Below are 27137 nucleotides of genomic sequence, written 5' to 3'. Positions count from 1 at the left end.
CAGTAGAACTGTCAAAGACTTTTGAGGTTGCCTAAACTACTTTTTTCTAAGTCAGTTTGTATATTATTCTTGTATGCAGTATAGCATTTAATGTGTATTGTAAATACTTAAAATCATTTATAAAAATCATATAATTATGTTTTAGTTTTAACTGGTTCTTAATACAATAGTAAAACTTGCTAAAGTAAATTACTTTGAACAAAAAGTTTTTGAATAATCCTAGTAAATGTGAAAGCTGGCATCTCTGAAAACGTAGAGGAAAATGAAAACGTCAATTTAGAGAAAGCAAAAGTAAAGAAACGCTATAATTTTTTCAAGCTGCTAATTCCGGAATTTTCGAAAAATTTGCAAGAATTCACGCAGTTTGCTTGAAAATATATAGAAGTGAATAGTAAAAACTAAATAGTTATAAGCAAGTTAGAACAAGAAAATACTCTACAACATGGATGAAGCGCGTGATGAAAGCCAATTTATTGTGGACGACGTAAGCAAAATAATTAAGGATGCCATTGAGAACACCATCGGCGGCAACGCCTACCAACATGACAAGGTAAACAACTGGACGGGACAAGTTGTGGAGAACTGTCTTAGTGTTCTTACCAAGGAGCAGAAACCATATAAATACATTGTCACGTCGATGATAATGCAAAAGAATGGCGCTGGTCTGCATACAGCCAGTTCATGCTATTGGAATAATGACACAGATGGAAGCTGCACAGTGCGTTGGGAAAATAAAACGATGTATTGTATTGTGTCGGTGTTTGGTCTAGCCGTTTAAGAATTGATGAAAGGAAACTGAAGTGAGGTGATGCCAAAAGCGGCTACAGACAGGGGAGGGTATAGACTTTTTAGTTGTTTTCGGTGGACACAAAAACAAAGTAAAACAGTAAATACTATAGAAACATACAACATTCTCAACCCAGATAAACGCTTACTACAGCCATTTGAATTCAATTATAAAATCGATTTATTACTCTGACCAGAGAGCTTGTAACAAAAAATGTGTTAAATCTTTTATAGCTGCATAAGTTGTTGAAACTACAAAATAATATAAAATTCTTTAGGGCCTTAAAATTGAATAAAAATATAGTTGAGGTGGTGTGCTTACTGATTTTAAGAATGTTCAATATGTGCAGCAATTGAATATAAATTTGAATTAAAATCGCAGAAAATGTATTTTTATAGAGGGTACCGAAAATATGTATATGTATATGTAAGAGCGTGCTTTACATTAAAAACTAATATATTTACTACTAGGAATTCCAATATTTTTAGTTTTCGATAAAACATTAAAATCTTAGTGGTTTATGCCATTTATTTCCGAATAACCACGTACATATATGTATACATAAATATTTAAGGCTTTGCATCTGAAATTGATAATAAAACACTAATATTCTAAATAATATGGACTTTTTATTGGTCTGGGTATAATTTTGTAAGAATTTCAATGACAATAATAGTATTTTGACTCTTAATGGGACCTCGCACACACACATGTACATATGTGCAATTTTTTATTTTAGTGACACTTCAGGTCTGAACTTTCATGAATCATGCTAAGGTAGTTAAACTTCATAATTGTTAACCTTGGAATTTCTTCATGTATGTAAGTATACGTATGTATATCTATGGGTCGACTAAAGTTTGTTGTTTTAGAAGTAGTTTATTTCTTCATTGTTCTCCAATTAATTTAGATGTTAAATAAAACATATGATCCCATTTTATTATGTCATCCGCTCTCACAACTCTCTTTGTCAATTGACTTTTCGATAATAGAAAAAAACAGAAATGAGAAAACCGACAAAAATACGCTTTTTTTGTTTTATTTTCTTTTCTCTAACAGTTAATTACGCACGTAATGAAAAATGATAATAAAAAATAATAAAAGCGATACTTACTGATAATGAAATTACATAGGGATAATGTTCACTATTTAAAAAAAAAAATTTTACCCGACTGTCCTCTCTAAAACAGTATTTTATGCTCAAATATTTGATTATACAAGTGGCAGAATGAAATACTCAAATACGTATTTTTAATATCTAATCGTCTATATTTTACAAATGTCTAAGGCTCTTTACTAAACTAGCGCAGGAAAGCGTTTATTTTTTCGATTTCCTACTAAATCCCCCAGGTAAGGCAGTCATTTTGCTAGGCAAACGTAATGTCAGCAAATCTGACTTTGTTGGTCGAACAGCATTCGCAATATGCGCAAACTTCACCAATTTAATTTTTGAAACACACAGCTCTTGTGCCAACACGTTTAAATCCACGGTAAAATTTTCGCTGATTATCAATGCAAGAACTATAAAATAGCATAAGGCTTTTTCTGAGGTGTACGAAGTGCGAGAACTAAAATAAACGGTTGATTTTTAATATATTCTATTCATTAGTTTAGCATAGTTAACTTACAAAGGTTTTGAATGAGGATCAGAAAAACGTGAACGAACATCGTTTTCTGCTTTTTCCGTGATGCCGGAAAGTTCAATTGTTTTGATTGAACGTGCACGACTTTTGAGCAAATTTAGCAAACAGTCCATGTAGATAATTAATTTCAAATGTAAGAATCCATCTGGTGTTGGTGAATTATTTTGTATATGTTTGATACAATTGCATAAATATTCCGACCGAATTCTGTAAATCCATTAAATTTTAATTAAAATTTGGTTAAAATTAACATGCCGATACCACTTACGGTAGCTTATCCACTGGTGTTGAGTAGACCACTTTCGATTCCTCATCTAAACGATCGAGCAGCTCTGCAGGCACAATATCATGTACATCATAAATTTCTTCTAACTTTTTAGCATCTTTATTGAATTTAGGTCGCAAAATATCAAAGTTATATTGCGTATCGAGTTGTTCCTCGCCTTCTTTGTTGAACTCGGCTTCACGAACAGTGTTGTCCAAATCATTCTTTAGTACTTCGACATTCACTTTATTATTTTCTTGATTAGCTGCAAAACGTGCAGCTTTTCTCCCTCCAAATTGCTTCATTAGCACAGCTCTGGTGTGTTCGGCCGTCAAGGTTGGCAAAGGTTTTTGTTCAAGAGTATTAAAAATATGATTGTTGAGTGTAGCTTGTTCAATGGGAATAATACGAAGCTATTGGGATAATGAAATATATAACAAAATATCATTTAAAACTAAATATTTTAATCAATACCTTATTTGTTATTTTATTGCGGACACAGATGTAAGTGTCTGTGAGTGCTGCCGCCTCACCAACATCCATGATACCATGGTAAATTTGGTCATTAGCCGTTACCATTGCAATATTGGCATTTGACTCTTTACCACGTTTTTGCAGTAGACGAGTAAATTGTGTAGTATCCTTACTTACGGCTCCTAGTTGGCCGTTTTGAAATTTCACTGAAAACATTTGTACTCGAAATTTGTATCTGTATTTGTTTTTGATCTGTGAGAAACTTACACAATGTAGGTATTGCGGCGTTACGTTTCCGAGGATATACCTTCTCAATAGTTGCTTTTTCCTTCATTATTATAATTTAAAACAATACAACTTAGTTTAATAAAATTAACTAATGCGAGTATGAAAGTATTCAAAGCAACAATGAGACACGTGAAGAAAATGGCATTAGTGATGAAGAACTGATAGAATAATTTAATGGTTATTCATATGAATACCAAGTAGTCATTGAAGTTAATTTGTACTCTATAACAGAAAGATAACCAAGAAAGATATAATTCACATATTGCTTTTTATTGCACAAAAATTATAAATATATATATTATATATAATTTAAATGTAAATGCATATTATATAATTTAATTAGTTTCAATATTGTAACTTTTTTAATTAAATTTAAAATGTAATTTAAATGCGTAGGTATTTTTTCTTATCTATATCAAACGTTTGTAAGTTTAACATATGATAAACAAATGTGATTGAAAAGCTTTCTGCAGCAATAAATTAAAAACTATAGTATTTTGTTAAGTAAAGCTGGGTTATATACCATACTTGTGTGCTGATTTCACGTAGATTTAGTCATGGTATCGGCGGACGTAAAACCAAATCCGCTAAGTGTATAGTGCTTACTCTTTATGATATGCACCACTTGCTGTATTGGTAAGAATAAATGAATAGTATAGTGCAAATTTGTGTGATAATATTTTGAAATACTAACCATAACCAGTTTAATTAGAAAAACGGCAAAGGTCAAAAAATTTATGCTAATTAAAGCTGCCTCAGGAGGAAAGTTAAGATTTGATTCTCCCAATATACCGCGTCTGCGGCGCATGTGAACCTTTGGTGTCCAAATCATACTGAATTGGTCCTCTGTTATGATTAATCAAAAAAACAATATATTAATGATACCAAATTAGAATCCAATCACCCATTTTATGTGTGTATATATGTAGATGCATCGCTTGTTTACTGGTAGAGCGCCATAATACAAAAATTTATGTGAAGTATGCAGAAACATTTCTTTCAAAACCTAATAATAATATTAACTCTTGTGGTTAGATCATTTACATATTTAACAATTAAAATATTTAGGGACCTTTTGTATTTTTTTAATTAACGACACTCTTCCATTAAACAAGCGACATTTATTATTTATTACCTATCAAGTGCATCATTTTATTTTTCAAACGCTTTAATTTATTAAGTTTCTGTTCGAATGTTAATTTTGATTGTTTGACCCATCTGCGCTGCATAATTTTTAGAAAGTTTATAAATCCTCGAAGCGTTGGATATTGTATGCCTTTTATGACATGTGAAAGCGTGTTGGTATTTTCCACTTTAGACCTTCTTTCTGCGTTTTCGTCTGAATTTTCCTCAACAAGCATTTCCTCGTTATGCTTAGATTCATTTGGTACTTGTTCAACCGTTGCTCCAGTATATATATTTTCTTCTTTTATCTTGGCTGCCACTTGGTTTTCTGATTTTTGAATACTTGATATTCCTGTTCGGACATCAGGCTGGCCTTTAGTTTCTAACAGTTTCGAAGCTGGATCAAGCATTTTTCTCAATGTCTCCACGTCTTTCGCATTACTGAAGCGTTCGTGTTGATATTCTAACCATTCTGGGCTGGGAGTCGTTGCAGACTCAGCATTATGCGGTTGCAGGTCCTTAGTGGATCCATTATTCGCGTATGCACCATAGAAATAATGAATTACTATGCAAAATAGAATCAAAGAACCACTCAATTGTAGTTTTAACATGATGATTTGTCTAAAGTCTTGAAGCTATGAATGATCGGCTATGACTTAGAATGTGAATTTCAAATTGTTCATTGTTTGTGGTCGCGTTGAGTGCATTTCACGCATTTTGATTTTTACTATGTTAGATGATTTTTTTAAGAATGTCAACCGTTGCATGCGAATGCACCACTAACGGATTGGTTATTTAATTAAGAGACGCATACCTGTATACAGTGTTGGCCATATTTATAGCAACACATTTGTTATATTTGAATTTCACAACATCTAAACGTTTTCCATTATGTTCCTACAGATAATCAACAGGCATTTTTCGTAGTAATATTAAGTCAAAAAGTCTTCAATTAATATCTCAGCATTATACTTACAGAATATTGATCACCTTACTTCAAATTTTCCATTTTAAAATCCGAAAAATGACAAGTAATTATAATCACAATGTAGAATAGACGTGGTCTTTGTTCATTAATTAAAAAACTTACCAGTTACTTTCTGGATTTATCTTACAAAACGATAAACAATTACATTTTGCTTATTAGCAAAATATTCAATATTTATTTCAAAAAATAAAGATGCGCACCATACTTATAACACATTATATCATAAGACTGATCTTAGCGATCGTAATAATTATACATAGAATATATAGCATGGAGTCTATGTTTGGTTTTTGTTAATCTATTATAATGGTATTATCTATCCCTTTATAGGTTTGGTGTATAGAATTCGGAGAAAAAATTTAGCACTATGGTTTAGTTGTTGTAAGCATTTGTAATTTATTTGCCATTATTTGGCATACTTAGTAATATTTAAATGTGTTTATTTATAAGTGTAATTTAATTATTTTCCTTTTTTGTTGTGTTTATAAGTATTCTAAGTAAAAGTCAATTACAATTCCATACGAAAATCGAGTAAGGTACGGTTTAGAGGAAAATTCTATATACTATAAACATTTGCAGTTACAGTGCTCCATTGCCGAAAACGTGCTTAATCTGAGGAAATAAACAAGAAAAAGCTTCTTTATAGGCTATACGTTTTAGTGGGCCGATATCGGCGGTTCTGACAAACGTGCAGCTTCTTGGGGAGAAAAAAACGTGTTTAAAACTTTATATCGATAACTCAAAAACTGAGGAACTAGTTGGCATATAAACAGACATACAGACGGACATGACTAAATCGACGCAGCTTGTCATGCTGATCATTTTTGTATATATTTCACAGGGGTCGACGTTTCTTTTTGGGTGTTCCAAACTTCGTGGCAAACTTAATATACCTTGTTCAGCGTATAAAAAATAAGTTAGACAAATATTTTAAGAATCAAATTTTACCAATAACTAGCGATATTTTGTATAATCAAGTTGCATAGAGTCCCTTGCTTCAGGTAATAATAATAATTTTATTTGCTTTCGATTAGCGCACGCTTTAAGAATTAGAGCAATATGTGCTTCCATAGCCGACAATTGTAAATACTACTATAATTCGATTACTGGACTTTTTGTTCATATGTTAGTTATAGATAAATTTGTAAAGAAACAAATTCGCCTATTGGGCACTTTAGAGAATTTTGTATATGCGTACTATGTATGTACATATATATAATATGTATGTAGTAGTTGTAGTTAGTTCACTAATTTCTATAAATATTCACGAAAAATTTGTTATGCTTTCATGGCTTTTTCTAAGGATTTTCAAATTAGATTTCATATTCACGTCACGTACTTTGTTTATCTATGTATGCGTGTTTGTATATAAATCATCTCATTTCACATTCCGACACAGATGACCACGCATCCATTTGATGGCCTTATCACCGATAGCTTCCACCTTTGGCGTGTTGGGTAAACTGCGACACCCACAAGATTCAGCATCGATTTGTTGGTGTTGATGTGGTTGTTGTTCTATGGATGACTTTTGACGTTGACGTGGTCGTTGTTGCTCACCGACTGACAATTGTGCAAATTGCTGTTGGTGTTTATCCTCTTGTTGCACTTTGTCTTCGTGGTTTGTTTCCTGTTTATCGGCTTTATCGGTTTCTACATCAACAGGTCACATGTCACCGCTACTGGCCCATCGTATGTCGTCCGCCTCATGCGTTAGATAGCGTGTGCCCACTTGACCCTCCAAATTGCGCAAGTCTCTATAGGTTTGCTTATCTTGAAGCCAATAATGCTGTAGACTTTTATCGACCGTGTAGCGCTTCCGCTGCTTCACCTGTAGCAGATTGTTGATGAGATCGATGGCTAAAAGGTTAAGATAGAATTAATATATATACACATCAGTGTGGATGTTTGGAGAGTGTGCTGTCTGCATACCATTAGAGGAGATCTCCTTCCATGGATTTGGGGGATACATGAAAGCGGCATTTTGGATCTGATCATTTATATCCTCCTCCTCGTTGAAGGGGAACGTGCCGCTCAAACTGACATAAATTATAACACCAACACTCCACATATCCAATGAGCGGTTGTAGCCCTTGTTGCGCAACACCTCAGGTGCTGTGAAAATATTGCAAGTTTTTTTTTACCAAAACGACCAGAGTTAAATTATACTCACCCAAGTAGGCTGGTGTTCCCACAACTGAGCGCCTAAATGATTTCTCACCAATAATTCTGGCATAACCGAAATCACACAGTTTGACTTGTGGGAATTCGGCGTCGGAGGAGAGCAAGACATTTTCCGGCTTCAAGTCACAATGCACAATATTTTTGCTATGCAAATGTTTTAGGGCTATGAGTATCTGTGTAATGAGAAATTTCGTTACTCGTTCGCTGAGACGTCCGCGCTCGTGCGAAAGAATCATCTCCAACATATCACCCTTAAGCTTTTCCATCACGACAAATATTCGTTCAGGCGTCTCAAACATGCGCTCCAAATTCACAACACCACAATGTGAAATGTTCTGCAAGAAAAAAATCCATGTTATACAAAAATATATAAAAGAAAAGACTAAATTTATATTGAAGTCATAAATACGGTTCAGCTAATTTTACAAATGAAAAAGAGGTACTGTTCCAAGTCCAGGTCTACGTGACCGGAATGGACGCGGATTCTTGTAGCTACAAGGAATATCAGTGAATCACTATTAAGTACCAAGAATATTTTAAGGTAATGGTACATCTATTTCAGGTGCCTTATATTAAAAATGTATGCCAAATATTCTGTATGTTTAAAGATTAATATAGAAATAAATTTTCGAAACTAACCTGCAATATGGCAACTTCATTTTTGAGTTGTGCTTCCTGCTTGGTAGGAAACCGCAACTTATCGATCACTTTAATGGCCACTTCACGTTTGGTTTTTTTGTGAACACCACCGTAAACAACACCAAATTGACCCGAACCAAGCACCTCATCCGGGAATATTTGATACAGCTGTCCCATATCCTGTACGTTTTCTTCAGACTCACAGCATTCTGTGAACAAAGCATACTAAACCTTGTAGTAAATGTACAACAGCTCTGGTCGGAACGGCTGTACTTACGTGTATTTGTTACATGCATATAGGCCTGCCTGATGATTGTCTCCCAGCTCTTGGCAATGTCGGAGCCAATTCCGCTGTCTGAGGGCGGCAGTCTTACCGCTTGTTCTTCACGTATGCCCACCAATGGATCTTGTCCCACATAATAGCTGATCGAAGCTGTCTTAAGTTCGAAGCAAAAGTTGTTGTCTACGCGCAAATCGCGATTTGTGTCTATACCTTGAATTTCAGATAGCGGTATGTCTTTATGATATTTACTACCCTGTTCGGAGAGGAACAGTGTCAGCGTTAGAGTTTTCGAATCCAAACGCCAATAGTATCGTTTCACTGTTTTATCTAAGCTGGTATAGTGGACCAGCCAACCCTCTTTGATGGCTTGGCCGCCACGTTTCTTTGTGTGTTTCACTGATTGTACGATACGCATTAAAGGTATATTGGCACTGGGCGATGATGAGGAGCTCGATTGCTCCGATTGGCCATCAATTGACTGTCCTTCGCCGGCGCTACGTGAATCCGTATATGCACCGCGCCCATCCGTGCTACCGACCAGCCCATTAACCAATTCCGGTGGAGAATTGTGGGCATTCGTTGTGGTCTTTGGCGCACCTGTACGTACAGATTTTGCTCCAGTAGCCGCTGTACCATACTTATGTGTCGCGCTACTCATATAGCCACCGCTAGCACTTGGCGACGGATTGTCCTCGAAATCACTGTCATCGAACTCTTCGCGGAAGAAGTTGTCACCCGCTTTCGATGCATGCCCATGTGTGGGCGTGTTGTCCGCAAAATCGTTTACTTGTAACTGTCGCTCTCCGGTACAGTCGTGTGGCACTTTGTCTAAACACTTCTTATGCGCATTGTATTGGCAATCCTTACATTGTAGACCTTGCTTAAACAGACCCTTCAGCAGTTTCTTGCAGTATTGACATACGGTCGGTATGCCATATGTGTGTACCATGAAGGTGTGTGGAATGCGTATTTTTTCGGCGTAAGCAAACGTGGGTGTGTACATGGATATATTGGCGCCGAGGCAATGATTACTGCCATGGGTACCATTACGGCTACTTGAGGACGGAGAGCGACTGTGACTGCGATAATGCGGTACATTCTAAAGATATAACAAAAGTGTAGGAGAAAGAAAGAATTGAAAGTAAATTAGAACAAAAAAGATTTTGCATTTTTAAGCTTCACTAAGTGATCTGGCGTAGAGTATTTACGATTGCAAAATGAAAACGATAAATCAAAAAACAACATATCCATTTAATTTTCATATCTTTATTAAGTTTTTTGCAAAATTGGTATAAAATGTCTTTGTTTATATTATATAATATTGAATAATAAAAAGTATAAAATAATTAATATTTGTATAAATTTTTTGTAAATGCTCTAAACCAGATCGCAGTAGAGTAATCTTCACAATCATATTTTTCGAGAGAGTATTCGACTGTATTCTAAACTACCCCACACCAACTAGAAACTAAGAGTATATATAAAATAACAAATTCAACACTTTTTAAATTGTTAACGAGAATGTTTTCAATGCTTTCAATTTGATAATTAGTTTAGTCTTTTAAGTGTTGTTTTCCTAATCTTTCGATTGCTCTCTGTATTTCTCTACAAGTGCTCTCATCTAACAGTCTAATTCTTAATTATATCGCTCATCAGATCTGACATTCGCTTTACCAGTGAGCTACCGCCATCACTTCGCGCCTGGTCCTCGTTCGAGATTAGTGATTGTGTTGAACCACCCGAAGGACTGCGTGGCGGCTGTAGAGCCGACGAACGTCTCGAGGTTGAATCATTCGGGCGACTGCAATTGTTGGGTATTTTTACCACACAGCGTTTATGATAGTTTTGGCCGCAACCTGTTGATCGGGAGAATTATATTGAATGGTATTTTGTATTTTCTATAAAAGCAACAAGCTCACCATCACATTTGAGTCCTTGGCGCACCAAGCCGAACAGCATTTCACCACAAAAATCACAAAATGTTGGCGCTTTGTACGAATGTACATTGAGCGTATGTGGTTTTAGTGTTGGCATTTCCGATGTGGGATACAAAATAGCTGTGTGAGACAGGAAAAGGACACATGACAATCAAACGTTCGTTTTGCAAAAGCTGAAGCTTTTGATCTATTCAAATGATTATACTTACGGCTGGCTGTCAGTACAATTTCTACCAAAGTCTCGTCGACTACTTCCGAAGCCGAGTTGATAATGTGCAACACATTTGGACTGTTGTAGTCATGACGAAAAAGTAGCACACGTTCTGGTAAATGTGTCAAACCACTGTCGGGTATCTGAAAAACAAAAATGATGATAATAGTAATGAGTAAGTAACGTTAAAATTTATTGTATTGAGATATTCCGAATTTTAGTCGATAAGTTCGGTATAAACTTAATTTCAAGAAAATCAATTATTTAGGTGTACAGTCCACCGGAAATATGGAGAAAGAGCACTTTTTCAAATAATTTTGAGGAATGATGCTGTGCTGACTAAGCTTGGCTAGCTATAAATCCGGGTCCGTCCCGTTCCGTTGATAGGGGAATATATGGACAGATTGCGACCAATTTTATATCAGAGTTCAACCAACCGGTTTGGTACATTTGAAATTTGAAAATTTTAAATTTGAGTTTTGTAGTTTAATTTGTGCGGGGTTATTATGTATATTCAGCGAGTAAAGGTCCACAAATTGGAGCCATATTCCTACCAGCAAGAGAGCAAGGACGTAATCAGGCAAAACAAGGAATCGTTTAGGTAACACTTCCCTTGTCATGTATACGTAAATAGAATTAAGAGAAGAGTGAAGAGAAATTATAAAATAATTTGCAATGCAAGGCGCTTACTATATAATTAATATTACATAATATATGAATACAGTTAGCATATTGAGATTATTACGGAGCCCAGGAGCGACTACATACGCAGTCTTTGAATCATTATAATCCATTATTAATAAGGGTCCTACGCAATGCTCTATTTCACCTAAATTATCATCATATATGTATGTTTGTATGTATGTATGTAGGTAATCTAAATGCTTAATACCAAACAAAATGGGTGTCTTTATTCCCCGTCCATTTATCGTTTATAGTAATTTTCCACTAGAACTCACTTGTAAATAAATAAGCTTTCCCATTTGGATAAGTGCAATAACATTGCGAGTCCATCAACATGTGACATTGCTACAAAAATCCCCATGTCATTTCTAATTATGATATTACTTTGATGATATGCAATATTCAGACCTCATTCCACTTTTATCCGAAGCGAATTTAATATTAAAGCGACTGCTCCTACAGATATTTACTCCTACTTTTGATATCTGACTTCTGAATACACACACATATATACATATGTATGTGTGTGCGATCAGACTCAAGTATTTATGTTTGTATGCATGTGTTGAATAAATACCGAGTACCATATCCCCCGTCATAAATAATTGAATGTGTAGCAAATCGAATTAAATACATTGTGGAAAGGTCGGCTGCGTATTGCGAAAGTCGGCGGTCGTCCGGAAAATATGCTGTAATAAAATAAAATAATTAATGCCTGGCAATTAATGTGCGGTGGGCACGTGACATTCGCGGCAACACGGTCAATCTAGGGCGCAACGTCCAAAAGGGCATGTCAACAACTTGCTTCGATTGCGACCGTACAAGACAGTTATGTTAGGGTCGGTTATCGTTTTTTTCTCTAGAGATTATAGTGCGATAAATGTATATAAGAGCTTATTATTCTTAAATAGAAATATATTTTAAAATTCAGCGTTTATTGTCCTAATACCACTCAAATTAGTTGTTAATTTAAGTGGAGACCTTGCTTTATATGGTATTATTCATGTTACTCACAGCGAGAGTTTTTATAATTTAACTGTTCATTTTAGATGGCGTTCATATATTTTATTTTAGACGTAATTAATTTTACGTGAGCCTCTTTCTCATTGATTTATCTGCTATTTCTGTGGAAAATCTACGATATAAAGAGATTATAAACTGCTTAATGTTTTTGAAAAATTCTACTCTGCAGGGAAATTCTTAGAGTTTAACATTTTTCCTTCCAAAGGAGTCTGTTATAATTGCTGGGCCGAGAAACCGCTGTTGTTCAAGTAATTTTTTAATACTAATTTGTTTGTGAAAAATATTACATATAAGATCTTAAAGATTTAAGACTTGTAATTTATGGGTCGTAGAGAATATATATGTACCTATGTATATACAAACGTGCAAAATATTTTTGTAAATATTTTATGTTCCTACGTGTTCGATTTATGGCAGTACATAAATATAGTGCCAGCATAGGGAGATAAACACTCGTATAGCGAAATTTATTTGCCACTTTATATACGAAGCTATGAAATATTTATACTGCAACTGAGCTCCTCGAAAATTAAATGCTTTGTCAAATGCGGTTTCATCATCTTTTCAAACATAAATGATGACTGAGACAAGCCAGGAGGTAAACGGTAATACAATGAAGTATAAAAATGCGAAAAATAATAATGAATACAGCGTGTATGTATGTGCATGTATTATATATTAATAAGATAAGATAAGGCTTATCCCTCCCATTGCTAACGTAAGCATCTGTGCTCATAGCATTCAGCAATAACCTAATCAGTATGATTAAAACATTACTAAAACATTACGGTAAAAATAAGTAATCTATCAACAAAACTCTAAGGACTTCAGTTTGCCGCCACACGCATACTTCAACAATCGCACACATACATACAAACATATATGGAAGTGGAAGTAGCAATTTAGCCGTAAGGTGTGGTTTTTGAGACAACCCAGAACGTAAAGTTTATGCAAATTTAAGTCGTCACAAAATTACATATTGCGTATAGCCGCAGCCGCTTGTGTAAATGACAGCGAAACGAACTCACCTTTGTATTGATAAATTCACATGCTAAGTCCTTAAGCGACTTCAGCGTCAAACTGCTGGCGGCCACAGAAACAGCATCGCGCAAACTGCCAAATTGAAAGAGGAAAGTCACCTCGGGGCCTTCCATAATGGCAGGAACTCCAGCGCCAGCACCGACACCACCACCACTAACGCCGGCAACGAAATTGGGGGCGTTGTTGTGGTTGTTGGTGCTATTGAAGTGTTGTCTGTAGTGCGCCAGTGCAACTGTGAAAACTCCTCCTGTGCCACAACAATAATGCAGAAACTGAGATTAGCCTGATGCTTCGTTTCGACTGGTAAATGTACTTCCTTATCCGCCGGTTCTCTGTACTTTCGTCGGTATGTAAGTATATAATTTTCCTTCGGTGGGTAGGTCTGTTGCTTAGCGAGTCTTTTTGAGTTTATAATCGCTCAGTGTGATCGTTTTAGGTGGTTAAGTGGATGGCTTGTTTCAATGAATGGCCCAAATAAATAACTGTACTGGACTGGACGTTGTTCCCTTATATATTTTGCTGGTGTTTACTTCGCTTGATTTATGAATTTCTCTAAAAGGAAAGAAATAAACAGTAATTTCATATTAGTTAGGCAGTTGAATGGTGTAGGGTGGCGGAATGTTGCTACATATGTATGTACATAAGTATTTGTCGTTACGGATATAATGAGTTATGAAATTATTTTTTCTTGGTCAGTGCACAAGGAAGTCCTGTCAAGCTATAATTCACTTTGTGGACACTTTTTTCATCATAACTAATTGGTTAAATACAAATAACATTGCATTATCTGTATACTTATATATCTAACTATAATACCTATGCATTGTCCAACGAAATATCTTTAATTTAATTCTGTCAAGTAATACAATTTGCCATGAATCCGTTTTGCCCATTGAATAATCGAAGTTAACTAACAATTTATAGAAATATTCTGATCTAAGCGCTTTTGTAGCGGGCGAGTTGGTTTTGCAAACTTCAACACATACATTCATATGAGTAAGTTGTATGTATGTACATATGTATGTATTTAAGTAACTATAAGCTAGCGTTTATTGATCATATTCTGTTGCCATACTCTCATTGCTATTCAAAAATTCCGCCAAATGAATAAAACAGGTAAATTCCAATCTCCGGCTTGATGACTAAGACACTCATACACTGGTACACCGGCTACAAATCGAATATCAAAGTGTTACTCATACAAACATATGTATGTATATACAAACAACGAATTACATTTATTTTTATTTGTGCTCGAATTATTTATACATATATGAAGTGTCTAAGTATAACCAGTTAATTTTCATACATACATATATGTATGTATGAAATTCGTTTTCAAAAATTGTAAGCATGTTTTTAAACGGCTGTGCATATTTGAATTTTTTTCTATAAATCTCAGACTTCTCCCTGGAGATCATAGTTTCTTTGTCTGTATATGTTTTCAAGTATATGTTTAGATATGACATGATAATATGATAAGAAACTACTAAAAACAAACTGAAAAGCGGTATAAAAAACAAAAAAACAAAAAAACAAAAAAAAAAAAAATTATAATAATAATTATGAACAAAAATACTTTGTTTTTAATAACTTCTTGGTATTTTTCGTGCCATCAGGACATGAGGAGGAAATAAGCAAAAAGAGCATCGAACACAAAAAATTTATTTAAATTATTGATGGCATCGCACTATATATAATATTATTAAAGAATTAAATATTTTACAATTTCAAGACTGTCATAAATTTATCACAAAGTATAATTTTTAATGAAATGTCGTATTTATTAGAGTTGAAGACCGGGTCGATAATACCATATTCTATTACTGTAGTGGATCTATCTGATTTTTATACCCTGGTCAATGTATAATAAGTTTGCCACGAAGTTTGTAACACACCGATGGACACATACATATGTACGTATAATATTATATATAAATGTGACAAGCTTAGTTGATTTAGTCATGTCCGTCTGCCTGTATGTATTTAAACTAGTCCCTTAGTTTACGAGACAACGATCTGAAATTTGCCCACGTATTCTTTTTCTGAAGAAGCTCCTAATTTATCAGAATTGTAGCATATAGCTGCCATACGAACTGACCGATCAAATCAGGTCTTTGTATGGAAAAGTTTTTTATTTGATAACTTCATCAAATTTAGCATAGATTATTGTCCAAGGCAACGGTACAATGTTCGAAAAAATTGTTCAGATCAGACCACTAAAGAATAAAGATGCCATATAAACAGACCGATCAAAATCACTACCAAAACTCCAAACTCAGAAAAATTAAACAGGGGGTTCCGCAGGGCGGTGTCCTCTCCCCGCTACTGTTTAATTTCTACATTTCGAAACTCCCCCAGCCACCAGCGGGAATTTCAATGACCTCGTACGCAGATGACTGTACGATATTGACGTCGGGCAATGGAATCGATGGCATGTGTTCAAAAGTAAACGGCTACCTCTCCGATCTTTCTCGCTTCTTTTCTGCAAGGAACTTAACACTCTCCCCCACTAAATCCACAGCGACCATCTTCACCAATTGGACGAAGGAGTACAGACTGGACCTGAACATTTCAGTCGATGGCACAAAAATTCCGACAGTAAATAACCCTAAAATTTTAGGCGTCACTTTGGACAGTCTGTGCTCTTTCACTCCTCACACGACCGCGATAACTGCCAAAGTACAGAGCCGCAACAAAATCCTCAAGTCGCTTGCCGGCAGCTCATGGGGAAAGGACAAAGAAACGTTGTTGGCAACATACAAGGCAATCGGCCGGCCGGTCCTCAATTATGCAGCCGCAATATGGTCGCCTGGATGTAGTGACACGCAGAATAAGAAGCTCCAGACTTGTCAGAACACTGCACTCCGGACTATCACGGGGTGCCTCTTGATGTCCCCAATCGAACACCTACACAGTGAGGCCCGTATGCTTCCGGTTAAGGAACATAATGAGCTCCTCTCCAAGCAGTTTCTGCTGGGATGTTTTCGCAGAAACCACCCCTGCAGACGCCTGCTTGCAGCGGAGCAGCCTCCTAGGGACATCAAGAGGTCCTTCCTTGACTACGTCGACGACATCAGACAGCACGTCGACCAGACTTCGGACGCAACTAACTTCAGACAAGCACTGACCGCCATTCACAGTGGAGCCATTAACACCTTCACCGACTCCCTTTCAGTGAATGGCGTAATACGAGTCAAACCACCACCCATTGCAGACACAGAGCTCGAGTTGCCTCGCGAATCTAGAGTGACCCTCGCGCAACTTCGTTCTGGATACTGTAGCAGGTTAAACTCCTACCTATCCAGAATAGACCCCGACATACTAAACACATGTCCTGCATGCAATGAGTCTCCGCATGACACTAACCACCTCTTTGCATGCCCTACAAACCCCACTCATCTAACACCCCTTTCCCTATGGTCCGACCCCGTCGAAACAGCTCGTTTCCTGGGCCTTCCGTTAGATGACCTCGACGACAACGAATCTAGAATTTATCACCCAAACGGGGATTAGATAATCGTTATAACAACAACAACAACAACTACTTCTTGTAAGGAATCTTTTGTATTTATACAGTTAACGTGTTGTTTTTTTTTGTTTTATTTAATTTTGTTACTTTTTTTTTATAAAAGGAAATAAGTTTTAAGACAATGTTTGGTTTTAGGATTATTAACGAATAATTTAATTATTTCACAATAATCACAATTATCTGAAGTTTAAGAAAAGGTTTCTTACAACACAATGCAGTCTGCAATTAAATGTTTGCTCTTACGTTGACATTTTTTACAACCTAATTCAATTAAAAACAAATTTAGTATTTAAATTAATTTATTGCATTTATTTATCTTTACAATAATATTGGAGTTACAATTATTTTAAATAGCGGTATATCTTAAACTCTTTATTTTAGGAAGCATTATATTAAACCATTTAAATAATCCGTACATTACTTTAAATTCGCATCGGGAACGTGTTCTTTGGACTGGTAGCTGTTTCTGGATGGACTAATTGAATCAATGCCATTTGGTATTTGATTTTCTTTGCCACTATTCATTCTACCAATAAACTTCTTTTCGATAAGATTACTCCGCATTGAATTAATCCTACGTATATTGCTTGCGTTCTTAGGAGGGGTGTTTAGGAATACACCTTCAAATATTGTCTCGAGGCTATTACAACGGCTGAGACTTTCCCTTCTGTCTTCATTATCAGATGGTGGACTTATAAGTGCGTTGATTTCTTGAAGAGCAACAAAATCCGCGTTATGGCAAGCACTAGGGGTAGAATCATCATCCAGCTGCGGGAGTCGAGTTGGTGTTTGTAAATCTTCTGCATTGGTGTCTATCGGCGAAGGTGTACGGCCAAGCGGGGATATAAGCCGGATTTCAAATGCTGGAAGCTCATCATCAATTATAAGTGCATCTAAATCACGCTCAATTGATAATGAGAATGACAGATCACTTTCACTTGAGACTGAGGTTTGAGAACACTGAAGGCGGGAAGTATTTATTTCGGATGCAGATAACTCCATGCTTCTATCAGTTGGCCTTGCATCACTATCCGTGAGAGATGTTCTAATCATTTCAACTTGTTACTTCTGTAAATATTTATAAAGTAATATATCAACAGATATCCACAGGACCAAACAAATAAATACTTTGAAATTGAAATGTAGAACTGTCAAATATAACACTTTCATTGTCATTGAATGTGTACAGTGCTGCCAGACCCACTGAAAGCAAGGTTATTTAAGTTAAGTACACTTTCATAAGCAACAACTTTTGTTGCGTCAATTCGTAATTTGTTAGCGAGGTGCCGACTAGGAAAGAGAAAAGTAGCTTGTGCTCGAGCGCTGTGTGTTCTACTGCGTAACAGTACGCTGCGCTTAATTCGGCATTATTTTTCATTTTGAAATTCTTCGATTGGTTGAAAATGCGCTCAGTTCCAAATGGATATTTACAATATAGGAATTCGAATTGTGTTATGCATTTTCGGTATGTATACAAATATGTAGAATAATACATAAATATTCTAGAAAATTGCAAATAAGGATAAAAATTAGCGAATGATTCATATTTTTGTGTACCGCATGAATGAAGTGTACAACATTGTGAGGAAATTATATAAAGAAGATTATAAATATTAATATCTCATTCATAAACTTAAAGTCTTAAGTGGTTGATGGGAGTAAACTTTTCGAGTAAGTAGTACAAAAATAGTAATATGATTCCATATGTTGAAAACAACTTGGATTTTCGATATCTTCTTTAAAAGATGGCAGGAAAATGTTTTTAAGCATCAGCGGTGGATGCCATGTAGCGGTATTAAGAGGCACACCCCTGTATGAAATAAAAATAAGCGATTTTTTCATATTTCGATAGGTTATACCTTTAAAAATAACATACAAAATTCTACAATTTACATTTTTTTATTTACAGGCTTCTAAAGTGTAGCCAGCTTTATTAGCTTATTTTTAACGCGTTTTTCTCGAAACAGCATTTTTTGCTGCATGTTCTGAATATATAATATGCAGTTCTCCAAAAAATTACCTACCAGTTGAATCAAATATTTGATGGGTCAAAAACGACGAAAGTTTTAAGTTTAAATAATTTTTTTTTAAAACGCCGCCATTTTGTCAAATTTTTATTAGTTTTTTCGACCGTAGGTTATTGAATCTTTACCTTATTCTCAACTTAAGCAATTATCCTCAGGTGAGGTGTCTACACGGAAAATTAAATAATCATCGAAAATATCTTCCTATTTCGATATTTTATTTTATAAATCTTCATTCTGCCAAAATTCGGCGATTAATATGAAATAGTATTGAAACACGAATGAGCTTATTATAGGTAGGAGTGCTGCCACCATAGCCTGTCGTAGGACCTTATAATCTTGTTATTCCGTTTCATCATTGCGTTTAAATCATTTAGTGTTCTCAACGAAACTATTCATATCCGTTATGTTTTTTGTGGACGACCGTTCAGGGTTTGGTGCCTGATGGGCTCCAAGTATTTTGTGTCGGGTTTGTGGTGGAGCTGGCTATCGGTATTCCGTTCTACCTTGCTGCAGCAACTACATATTCTTATAAGGCTGGCCCATTTTTAGCGCATGCTCTTCAACAGGCCAGTGCCACGTTATAGTAGCTGAAAGTCTGTACTATTTCTGTACCTAAATAGTAGTTTCTTAGTTCTATTCTTGTCATATTTGGGTCATGACTGCTTTGTTATCTTGCCGCCTGTTATTGAGTTCCATCTGCTCTGAGTTATTTGTTCAAAATGAATATAAAGCTCTCTTTTGATCGTTTCCAGCGGGCATGGTATTTATTCCGCCGCGGATTCGTCTAAATAAGCTCTTAGCTTTGTAAACTCGTCTGTCTTTTCGTTGCCGAAAATGTTCCCGTGACCGGGAACCCGGACAAGTGGAGTTGACCTGCCAGTGAGTTTAAAGTCATCCTGCAGTTGTTGACTACATTGGAATTAACCCTGTCGCCTGACTGTCTGTGTTTATGATCGCTTTCTCTATCCTCCCGTAGTTGTTCAACACCTAGGACTCTTGAAAGATGCTGGCTGAGTTTGGTAGGCGAATAGAAATCCGCCTCTACTCCGCAGTTCATTTTGGACCCCTTAGATAGAAGTATTATCCTCTTCCCCTACTAAACCTTTTCCCCATTTAAGTTTAGAGGGAACCCTCACCCGAAAGTGACTAAGAACACCGAAAGAATCTAAGGATATATTCTTATTTGCCTATGTTTAGCTGGTTAAGGATGGTGCTATGTCCGTAATCTTCCCGGATCCAACCTGGATTAAAAAGGCTATATACCTACATTCCCATTATAATGTGTTATTTGAATCTTCGAAACTACTTCACTCCATAAAAGTGTACTCGTATTTACACCGAGTGCCATTTAACCACTAAATCGACCTTGGCTTCAAAGCACTTGTGACCCGCGTTCAAACGTGAAAACTCCCAAACCAAAATGTTCAATCAAAATGAATAGGCAATGTCGTTCGTGGCACCAAAGTCAACACACAAAAGAATGCCCTAAATATGGCAGTTAACAGCATTCCACACAAAAGCAATTTAACTGGAAAAAAAACCATAAAAGCTAAGCGGTCAGTGCGCTAGACCATGAAACGGGCGGTTGAAGAGTCGAGCAGCCGTACTAAGCAAAATCTACCAAGAGCAAACCAAATGTAAGTAAACCAAAAAAATTATCACAAACTGCTTTCTAAATTTTTAAGTAGGTGTATCGATGGATAATGCAAGATTGTTGCTGTTGCTGTTGCGGCTGCTGGTGGTGACTGCTCTTGAAAGGTAAAACCAGAGCAACGAGACACGCTGTGCTTATAATTACACAGACGGTGCCTGAATGTAAGTGCGGGGCTCAGTTTTCAATTGAATCACTACTTTCCAGCCACAAAGCAGAGCAAGAGTTTGGCGCTGTGGCTTTCCGTTTGCGGATACAAAGCTCACGAGGTGATCGGCCACTTACACATACTTGTATGTGTGTAACAGCTTGTATGCTCTGCAAAAGGGCGCATTGTTGACAGGCGCAGCAATTAAAATACCTTCTAGTGTTGCGTACAATGTTTTTTCGTGTCTGCAACGCTTCTCATTCGCATTCTGGTGTCCACATTTGGCGTCTGGTGACTTGATGTGAAAGCAAAAGATGTCAGCCAACTTATAAACTGTATGTATAGCGAAAAGAAGAGAATTTGAAGCCAAAACTTACAAAAAAATATCTATATATATGTACATATAATGTTGGAGCAAAGTATTTGGCATATAAGTAGGATGATGTTAGAGATGCCGAGTTTTGCGCCATAAACTTGAGCAAGAAAAAGCACACAAGCAGCAAGTGCATACTTATTTACATATAGAACCCGATAGGACGAAATTAAGTCGATTAAAAATTTCGCTTTTTAACATACATACATAACCTTACTTAGCAAAAGTATATAATACTGTATATATGTACGAGTATATATCAGTTTGCCGTTAATTTCAGGTAATAATATATGCTATAAATATATGAAATTAAAACATAGATTTGAATAGGACTTGAAAGTTGCCATCGAGTGCTCTCAGAGGGTTGTCTGACTTTGCGGTTAAAAAAATTGATGTTTTTTTGCATTGTAGTTATCTGAATCTGATATTCGAAATCTCTAAATTGTTACGTTTAGACTCGAGCTTTTTCGATGTTTTTACGATTTTTTTAGCATGTGAATTATGATCATAAAAAGGACTTTTACATCGCTGCCATTTTATCAGATATTCAAAAAAGATTGTGTCTAGTCTTAGCTGACCATTCGTCCCGGTTTGGCCGGAACAGTCCGGAATCCGAGTTAAGCGTTCCGGCCGTCCTGGGCTTAGAAAAAAAATTAAATGAATTGAATATAATTGTGTTGCTCTCTCACCTATTATCTATGTCGCGATTTTCTGCGAATTATTATATAATATGGAAAAAATCGATTACTAGATAAAACCGTTTCGGATTTTGCCGGCACAGCTATGGTCACCTGAGTCTAGTCATAAGTGGGGATAATCGAAATTAGGTAGACATTTTTTCAAAGTTTTAGGATTTTGAAGATGAAATCTATTGCCAAGAATTTGACTTCGACACACCGGCAGTGGGGCCTTCAAAGACGCGCCAAGCGCAGAGTTAAAAAAAAATGTGTTTTTCTGTATTCAAATATTACAATTAATTACTATGAAAATTTTTTTTGCAATTATCATTTGTAGTTTGATTGCAATTCAGCGTCAAATATGAGCCCGAAGCTTGAGCGCGAAAGTAGATGACCTCTTTACCTCACAATTGCCGAAATTGAGTGACAAACACATCTGCCGCCTGTATTGTACGAATATATTATATTATATAAGTAAGTAGTTACATATATGTATTGAAAAATGTGAATAATATGCTTTATTTGTCGACAGAGTAGGCAATTTAATTTACAGCAACACTTTAGATGTTTGAAGTGCTTGCTGGTATTTTATCCAATGCTGTCCTACCGGGTATGTTTTAAGATATATGTCTAACCTCACGGCATTTCAGCACTTACAATTTTAACGACAGATTCTGAGCGCCAATAAAATGCTTAGCATGAGACGAATAACAATTGTTGTTACTCGAATCGATTTAAATATATTGGTAATGACATGAAGCTTAATTTTGCACGAGTACAGGGGGTTGGAGAAGAAGAGATTTGGTCAGTAGACAAGCTAGCTGAATCTACGGGCAATTGCTCATTACTTACGTGAAATTGTTGTTGTGCTGTAGTCATTAAACGATGGTCGTTTTGAATTATGGGAAATTGTTGTTGTTTTTATGGGCGCTGTTGTTAATATTTTGTCCACAACGTGCTGGCTCTTTAGTGATAATGCTCTTATTATCACTATTACTGATGCTGTTGTCGCCAATTCTAACTGTTGTGTTAGTAGTGTTGGTGTTGTTGTTATTGCTCTCTTATACTTATCCTTAGCTTCATTTAGTTGCTTGCACTTTGTTTTTGTTTAACGTCTAATGGCTATATATAACCAAACTCCCGTGTCTGAATGGCTATTACTAACGGTTCTTTTGTGGTAACTCTGCTGCTCTTGGCCTTTTAGAGGGTTCTTGCTGTTTCCGCTATTTGTTTTTAAACTTTTTCACTTTTTCTTTGCTATTTTAAGCGTTGTTTCTCTTTTTTGTTGTTTTTGTTGTACTGTTCACTTGGCTTATTAAAACTACCGTTAAAGCACTTTTTATTAGTCCGACGTAAATATTTACATTATATACCCAGCGTTAGCTGCGGTAAGTGCCGTTGGTAGCTGGTCGTGGCGTCTACAAGTGCATTCAAACGCTGCACACACACACCCTTGCATCAGGCGACACAAAAAATCTATATACATATACGTATATATATATATTTATATGCATATGTATTTGTGTATTTGATGGCTTGTGCAAACGGTATGCTGGCACGCTTTAATGCACAGTTATTTTCACAACTTTCTCGCTCTTCTAGGTTTTCACTTTATTTTTCACTTCGAATTTTCACCAGAATTTTTATATTTTTAGCAAAAGCACAGCTTTCATGGAACAAATTTAATAACTACCAAACATGTGCTATGAAATATTAAATGTTTTAACTCACAAGCGTCGAATGAGCAATGTCGGGCATTGGAAGTAGTGTTAAGCCAAGTTAAGTACAAAAGCGACCGCTCAGCTCAGTTCACGACGTACGAATGTATGACGAGCGCCTGGCTGCTTGGCCAGAAGTTTGCGCCAGCAGTCAACACCAATACGCGCTTAGATTGGTAAGCCGATGTAGCTGATGTATGCACATGAGAGAATCAGACAAGGCGAGTTAAGCAAGCAAAAAAAATAGCGAACTCCAACTCACAGTTTGAAAACTCGTTTTACCACAAATAAAAAAATAAAAGAAAATAATAATAAAAAGTATCGAAAACAACTAGTTAGTGTGGTAGCAAAATGTGTGCATGAAGCAGCAGAAGCTGAAAGCAAGATACTGAAATAATACAATATATTGTATTTAATCTTGTGTCTGCATGTGATCTTGTCTGCTATGTACAATATGCGCATTCGAAAATTTTAATTAAATAACATTGCTCTAATATTGAGTAAACTCTAGCTAAATGCTTTGTGAGGGGAAGTAAAACGAAAAAAGAATTAGGAGAAATTTTGTCGCTGATTTATCGGAGTTCTAGTTTGGTTTTTGTGTGCGCTGAGTCTATTTTCATGGTTAAAATGAAAGGAATTTTTTTATTAAATTATATATTTTTACAATTCTGGTTGAAAAACAATTCATATTCATATAACATATGTTAGACAAGCCTCAGCACTACTAAAACTAGCTAAAAACCGCTAATTTTTTATTTATTATATGAGGTAAAACTTTATATAAGATATTATATAGGATTGAACTTAGTAGCTAAATTTTATGCTGCCACCTTCCGCGACGAAGCCTCGTACCTCCGTTAACTGTTGGTAAATAAAGAGTATGTGTGTGTGTGTGTAACTTGCCATATTCGTATGTCAAGCCAACGAAAGTCCATATGTATTCAATATGACAGAGGTGCTCATCCACACTTAAGCTACACATACATACACACATACACGCATACACACATGCATATGTACATATGTATACATTTAAGTATATTCTTTCTACCAGTTTGGTTTGGAAGCGAAACGAGTGAGTTGCAATGACGCCAACAAAAATTCCTTCAAGCATTTGCTACTTGTGGCTTTTGTTTGGCATTGCATTCATTACCGCCGTTAACTCGCTTTCATGCTCAGCTTGCGTACGGTTGTAGCAAAGCGAGTGTGCAGCAGAACTTAAGCATTTGCTATGTCGTTGTTAGATGTAAATTAAACCGCAATTCTGTCGGTTTCACATAACTTTGTTGCTTGGTCTACCGGTCGGCTGGCGAAACATACGCACACTCACACACACTTTGAACGTGTGTATGATGTATGAATATGTGTGCTAGTGGGTATTTCAACTCTCTTACGCTCTTGACTTCTGCCACTACTCTCTTCTGCTAACACAGTTAGTTTTAGTTGCAGTATGTAAACGGCGGTATAAGCAGTGTTGCCAATGTTATAGAAATGAAAACTTGGCGCTAAGTTTGAAAATGTTATCTTTGCATGATATTATTTGTGATTGAATGAGACAACAATTGCATTTTACTAAAATTTAAAATTCCAAGCACTTTAACTGCTGCTGGGCTACGAAACCGACAACAAATTGTTCATTTGTTTGTGAAGTCTTCTTCAGATGACTTCGACGAGGCAAGTGGTGATTGCAATTGTTTGCTGAAAGCTATTGAAAGCATGATTGGAACAAATAACGGAATAAACTGTGCGATATAAAAATAAATTTCAATTACGTTCTGAGTACGAAAGCGATTTGCATTTATGTATGCAGATATTAAGAATCAATTTTAACAATAAACGATTGATTTAATAACTTTGTACTATTCATTAAGCTATTGTATTACAAAAACAATGTCATCTTGCATTAAAAGCTTCATTAAGGGGCTTTATAATGAAATACCAATTCTAATATTATTTTATTATTTTCATTGGGGTAAGGAAAGTAGGACAGCTCGTAATCTCAACCCACAAAGACAACGAGTACCATTGATATAAACTGCGGATTATTTCTTGAGCTCGAATGAGTTGCAGGGTTGAAGCGAAATGCCATATGGATAAGCTCTTCATTTTTCGCCCAGAGTTAAGCTTCAGTAAATGTCTTTAGTTGACTCAATTTAAATAAAAATAAGAAAAAATGTTAACTTCGACTACACTAAAGCTATGTTATAATACCTTTTGTAGCGCTCAGTTTGTACGACAGCTACACTACTCGTATATGATATAGTGCTCGGGCAATAATCTGAGCTAAAATTTCGTGAAGATAATTTTCCAAATAAAAAAGTTTTTCTTACAAGAACTTTATTTGGATCGGTTAGTGTATGTGGTAGCTATATGCTATAGTGGTGTAGAGTGTTACAAACTTCGTGAAAAATTTGATATACCCTGGTCGGTTAATAAAAATAGGCAAAAGGAACAATGGTTCTTTCATTTATTGGAAAAAAATGGAAATGAAGACAACGTAAAAGAACTGGTCCAACTATAGTAAAACAAGAAGACTGAACCTGCTAAATGGGTTTAAAGAACTACATGGAAACCCAAAATGAATATGGCCTACCCTAATTAATGTCAGCGTTGTGAACCCACGGAGGAAATAGCGATGTTTAATTTGGAATAGATAAAGAAACACACCATTCCATTAGTTAAGTTATTAATACTGCAAGATGTTTCATGAAAAATGAGGTATCTTGGCAGAATTTGCAGGAAAAACTCAAAATAAATCATCAATATGGCACCAAACGCCTTTCTTGGATTTCGAGGTGCTGAACCTCGGACGAGGTTATAAATAAATAATATAAATAATATAAAAATATTGTACGAGGGAAAAATGAGACAAGTTTTGAATAGGCGTGTTATACCGAATCATTATCACTCGTTAAAGTTATTCAGTCTAACCTAAATTCGAATTTACTTAGGTATCTTTTTAAAATATCATGGAAAGAAATCATTTTTTTCTTCTCAGAGCTAATACATGTGCGCTCATGTCAATAAAAAAATGTTTATATACAAATAACTAATTTTATTTAAGGCTATAGTGAGAGCAACTATTTATATGTGACCCTGCTCTGATGCGCCGAGAATAGTTGAATTGAAAACTTATGTATGTGATGTTGGAAAAAAGTTAAGGGAGCCTGCGTTGAAAATAGTTGGTAAGAGTGTACAAATAGCTGTAAATAGTTTTGTGTGGAGAGTACTGCGAGTGGCAAAGGTCAATACTAAGCCAAGGATTTGCTGCACATTAAACGAATGACTGTAGGCGTCGGCGTGACATTATATAGCGCATGAAAGTGCTGCTAGCTTTAGATATATCATGCTGTGCAGTTAAAATATTACTGCATTAGTTTATTTGCACAGTGAGGCAGACACGTGCAAAAGTATTTAGAAATGTAGTAGATAGGACAAT

The 27137-nt window shown here is 35.8% G+C and overlaps 5 protein-coding genes and 1 long non-coding RNA gene across 6 annotated transcripts; 2 read left to right on the top strand and 4 right to left on the bottom strand.

Annotated features, from left to right (window-relative positions):
* Positions 1 to 246: 246 nt before the first annotated feature.
* On the top strand, positions 247 to 1406 carry Dlc90F (dynein light chain 90F). The gene has a single exon (XM_014230758.3). The coding sequence runs from the start codon at positions 443 to 445 to the stop codon at positions 776 to 778; it is 336 nt and encodes a 111-aa protein (XP_014086233.1). The 5' UTR covers positions 247 to 442; the 3' UTR covers positions 779 to 1406.
* Positions 334 to 3595, bottom strand: Polr1E (RNA polymerase I subunit E). Its single transcript, XM_014230757.3, has 5 exons — positions 3437 to 3595; positions 3170 to 3375; positions 2699 to 3108; positions 2416 to 2637; positions 334 to 2355 (listed from the first exon to the last, which is right to left on the bottom strand). Exons 1-5 carry the CDS (start codon positions 3501 to 3503, stop codon positions 2106 to 2108), a joined length of 1155 nt encoding a protein of 384 aa, XP_014086232.1. The 5' UTR covers positions 3504 to 3595; the 3' UTR covers positions 334 to 2105.
* A 226-nt stretch (positions 3596 to 3821) lies between these two features.
* LOC106614821 (uncharacterized) lies at positions 3822 to 5418 on the bottom strand. Its single transcript, XM_014230734.3, has 3 exons — positions 4593 to 5418; positions 4152 to 4303; positions 3822 to 4085 (listed from the first exon to the last, which is right to left on the bottom strand). Exons 1-3 carry the CDS (start codon positions 5191 to 5193, stop codon positions 3999 to 4001), a joined length of 840 nt encoding a protein of 279 aa, XP_014086209.2. The 5' UTR covers positions 5194 to 5418; the 3' UTR covers positions 3822 to 3998.
* Positions 5419 to 5711: 293 nt separating this feature from the next.
* Positions 5712 to 24323, bottom strand: PKD (serine/threonine-protein kinase D3). Its single transcript, XM_014230759.3, has 10 exons — positions 22833 to 24323; positions 13560 to 14124; positions 10823 to 10967; positions 10596 to 10733; positions 10351 to 10532; positions 8671 to 9775; positions 8394 to 8602; positions 7744 to 8089; positions 7503 to 7685; positions 5712 to 7430 (listed from the first exon to the last, which is right to left on the bottom strand). The coding sequence occupies exons 2-10, from the start codon at positions 13683 to 13685 to the stop codon at positions 7237 to 7239; spliced, it is 2628 nt and encodes an 875-aa protein (XP_014086234.2). The 5' UTR covers positions 13686 to 14124; positions 22833 to 24323; the 3' UTR covers positions 5712 to 7236.
* Positions 17386 to 18226, bottom strand: LOC106614843 (uncharacterized). Its single transcript, XM_070106092.1, has one exon. The coding sequence runs from the start codon at positions 18155 to 18157 to the stop codon at positions 17522 to 17524; it is 636 nt and encodes a 211-aa protein (XP_069962193.1). The 5' UTR covers positions 18158 to 18226; the 3' UTR covers positions 17386 to 17521.
* Positions 21772 to 22887, top strand: LOC118679880 (uncharacterized). Its single transcript, XR_004975409.2, has 2 exons — positions 21772 to 22454; positions 22513 to 22887. It is a non-coding gene; the product is annotated as an uncharacterized lncRNA (long non-coding RNA).
* Positions 24324 to 27137: the final 2814 nt, after the last annotated feature.

The sequence above is a fragment of the Bactrocera oleae genome, chromosome 2 (genome assembly GCF_042242935.1).
Source record: "Bactrocera oleae isolate idBacOlea1 chromosome 2, idBacOlea1, whole genome shotgun sequence".
In the NCBI taxonomy this organism is placed as follows: Eukaryota; Metazoa; Arthropoda; class Insecta; order Diptera; family Tephritidae; genus Bactrocera; species Bactrocera oleae.
This window is presented reverse-complemented; position numbering and strand designations above follow the sequence as displayed.

Excerpts from the sequence above, each read along its gene's own strand:
- Dlc90F (XM_014230758.3), top strand. The coding sequence starts at position 443 with ATGGATGAAGCGCGTGATGAAAGCCAATTTATTGTGGACGACGTAAGC.
- LOC106614843 (XM_070106092.1), bottom strand. The coding sequence starts at position 18,157 with ATGATTAGAACATCTCTCACGGATAGTGATGCAAGGCCAACTGATAGA.
- PKD (XM_014230759.3), bottom strand. The coding sequence starts at position 13,685 with ATGGAAGGCCCCGAGGTGACTTTCCTCTTTCAATTTGGCAGTTTGCGC. Across the intron at positions 7,686-7,743 it reads GGGAACACCAGCCTACTTGG|CACCTGAGGTGTTGCGCAAC; the intron begins GTGAGTATAATT and ends ATATTTTCACAG. Across the intron at positions 7,431-7,502 it reads GAAGGAGATCTCCTCTAATG|CCATCGATCTCATCAACAAT; the intron begins GTATGCAGACAG and ends TTAACCTTTTAG.
- LOC106614821 (XM_014230734.3), bottom strand. The coding sequence starts at position 5,193 with ATGTTAAAACTACAATTGAGTGGTTCTTTGATTCTATTTTGCATAGTA. Across the intron at positions 4,304-4,592 it reads TAAAATGATGCACTTGATAG|AGGACCAATTCAGTATGATT; the intron begins GTAATAAATAAT and ends TAATCATAACAG. Across the intron at positions 4,086-4,151 it reads TTCTAATTAAACTGGTTATG|CAAGTGGTGCATATCATAAA; the intron begins GTTAGTATTTCA and ends TTACCAATACAG.
- Polr1E (XM_014230757.3), bottom strand. The coding sequence starts at position 3,503 with ATGAAGGAAAAAGCAACTATTGAGAAGGTATATCCTCGGAAACGTAAC. Across the intron at positions 2,638-2,698 it reads ACACCAGTGGATAAGCTACC|AATTCGGTCGGAATATTTAT; the intron begins GTAAGTGGTATC and ends ATGGATTTACAG. Across the intron at positions 2,356-2,415 it reads GATCCTCATTCAAAACCTTT|TTCTCGCACTTCGTACACCT; the intron begins GTAAGTTAACTA and ends CGTTTATTTTAG.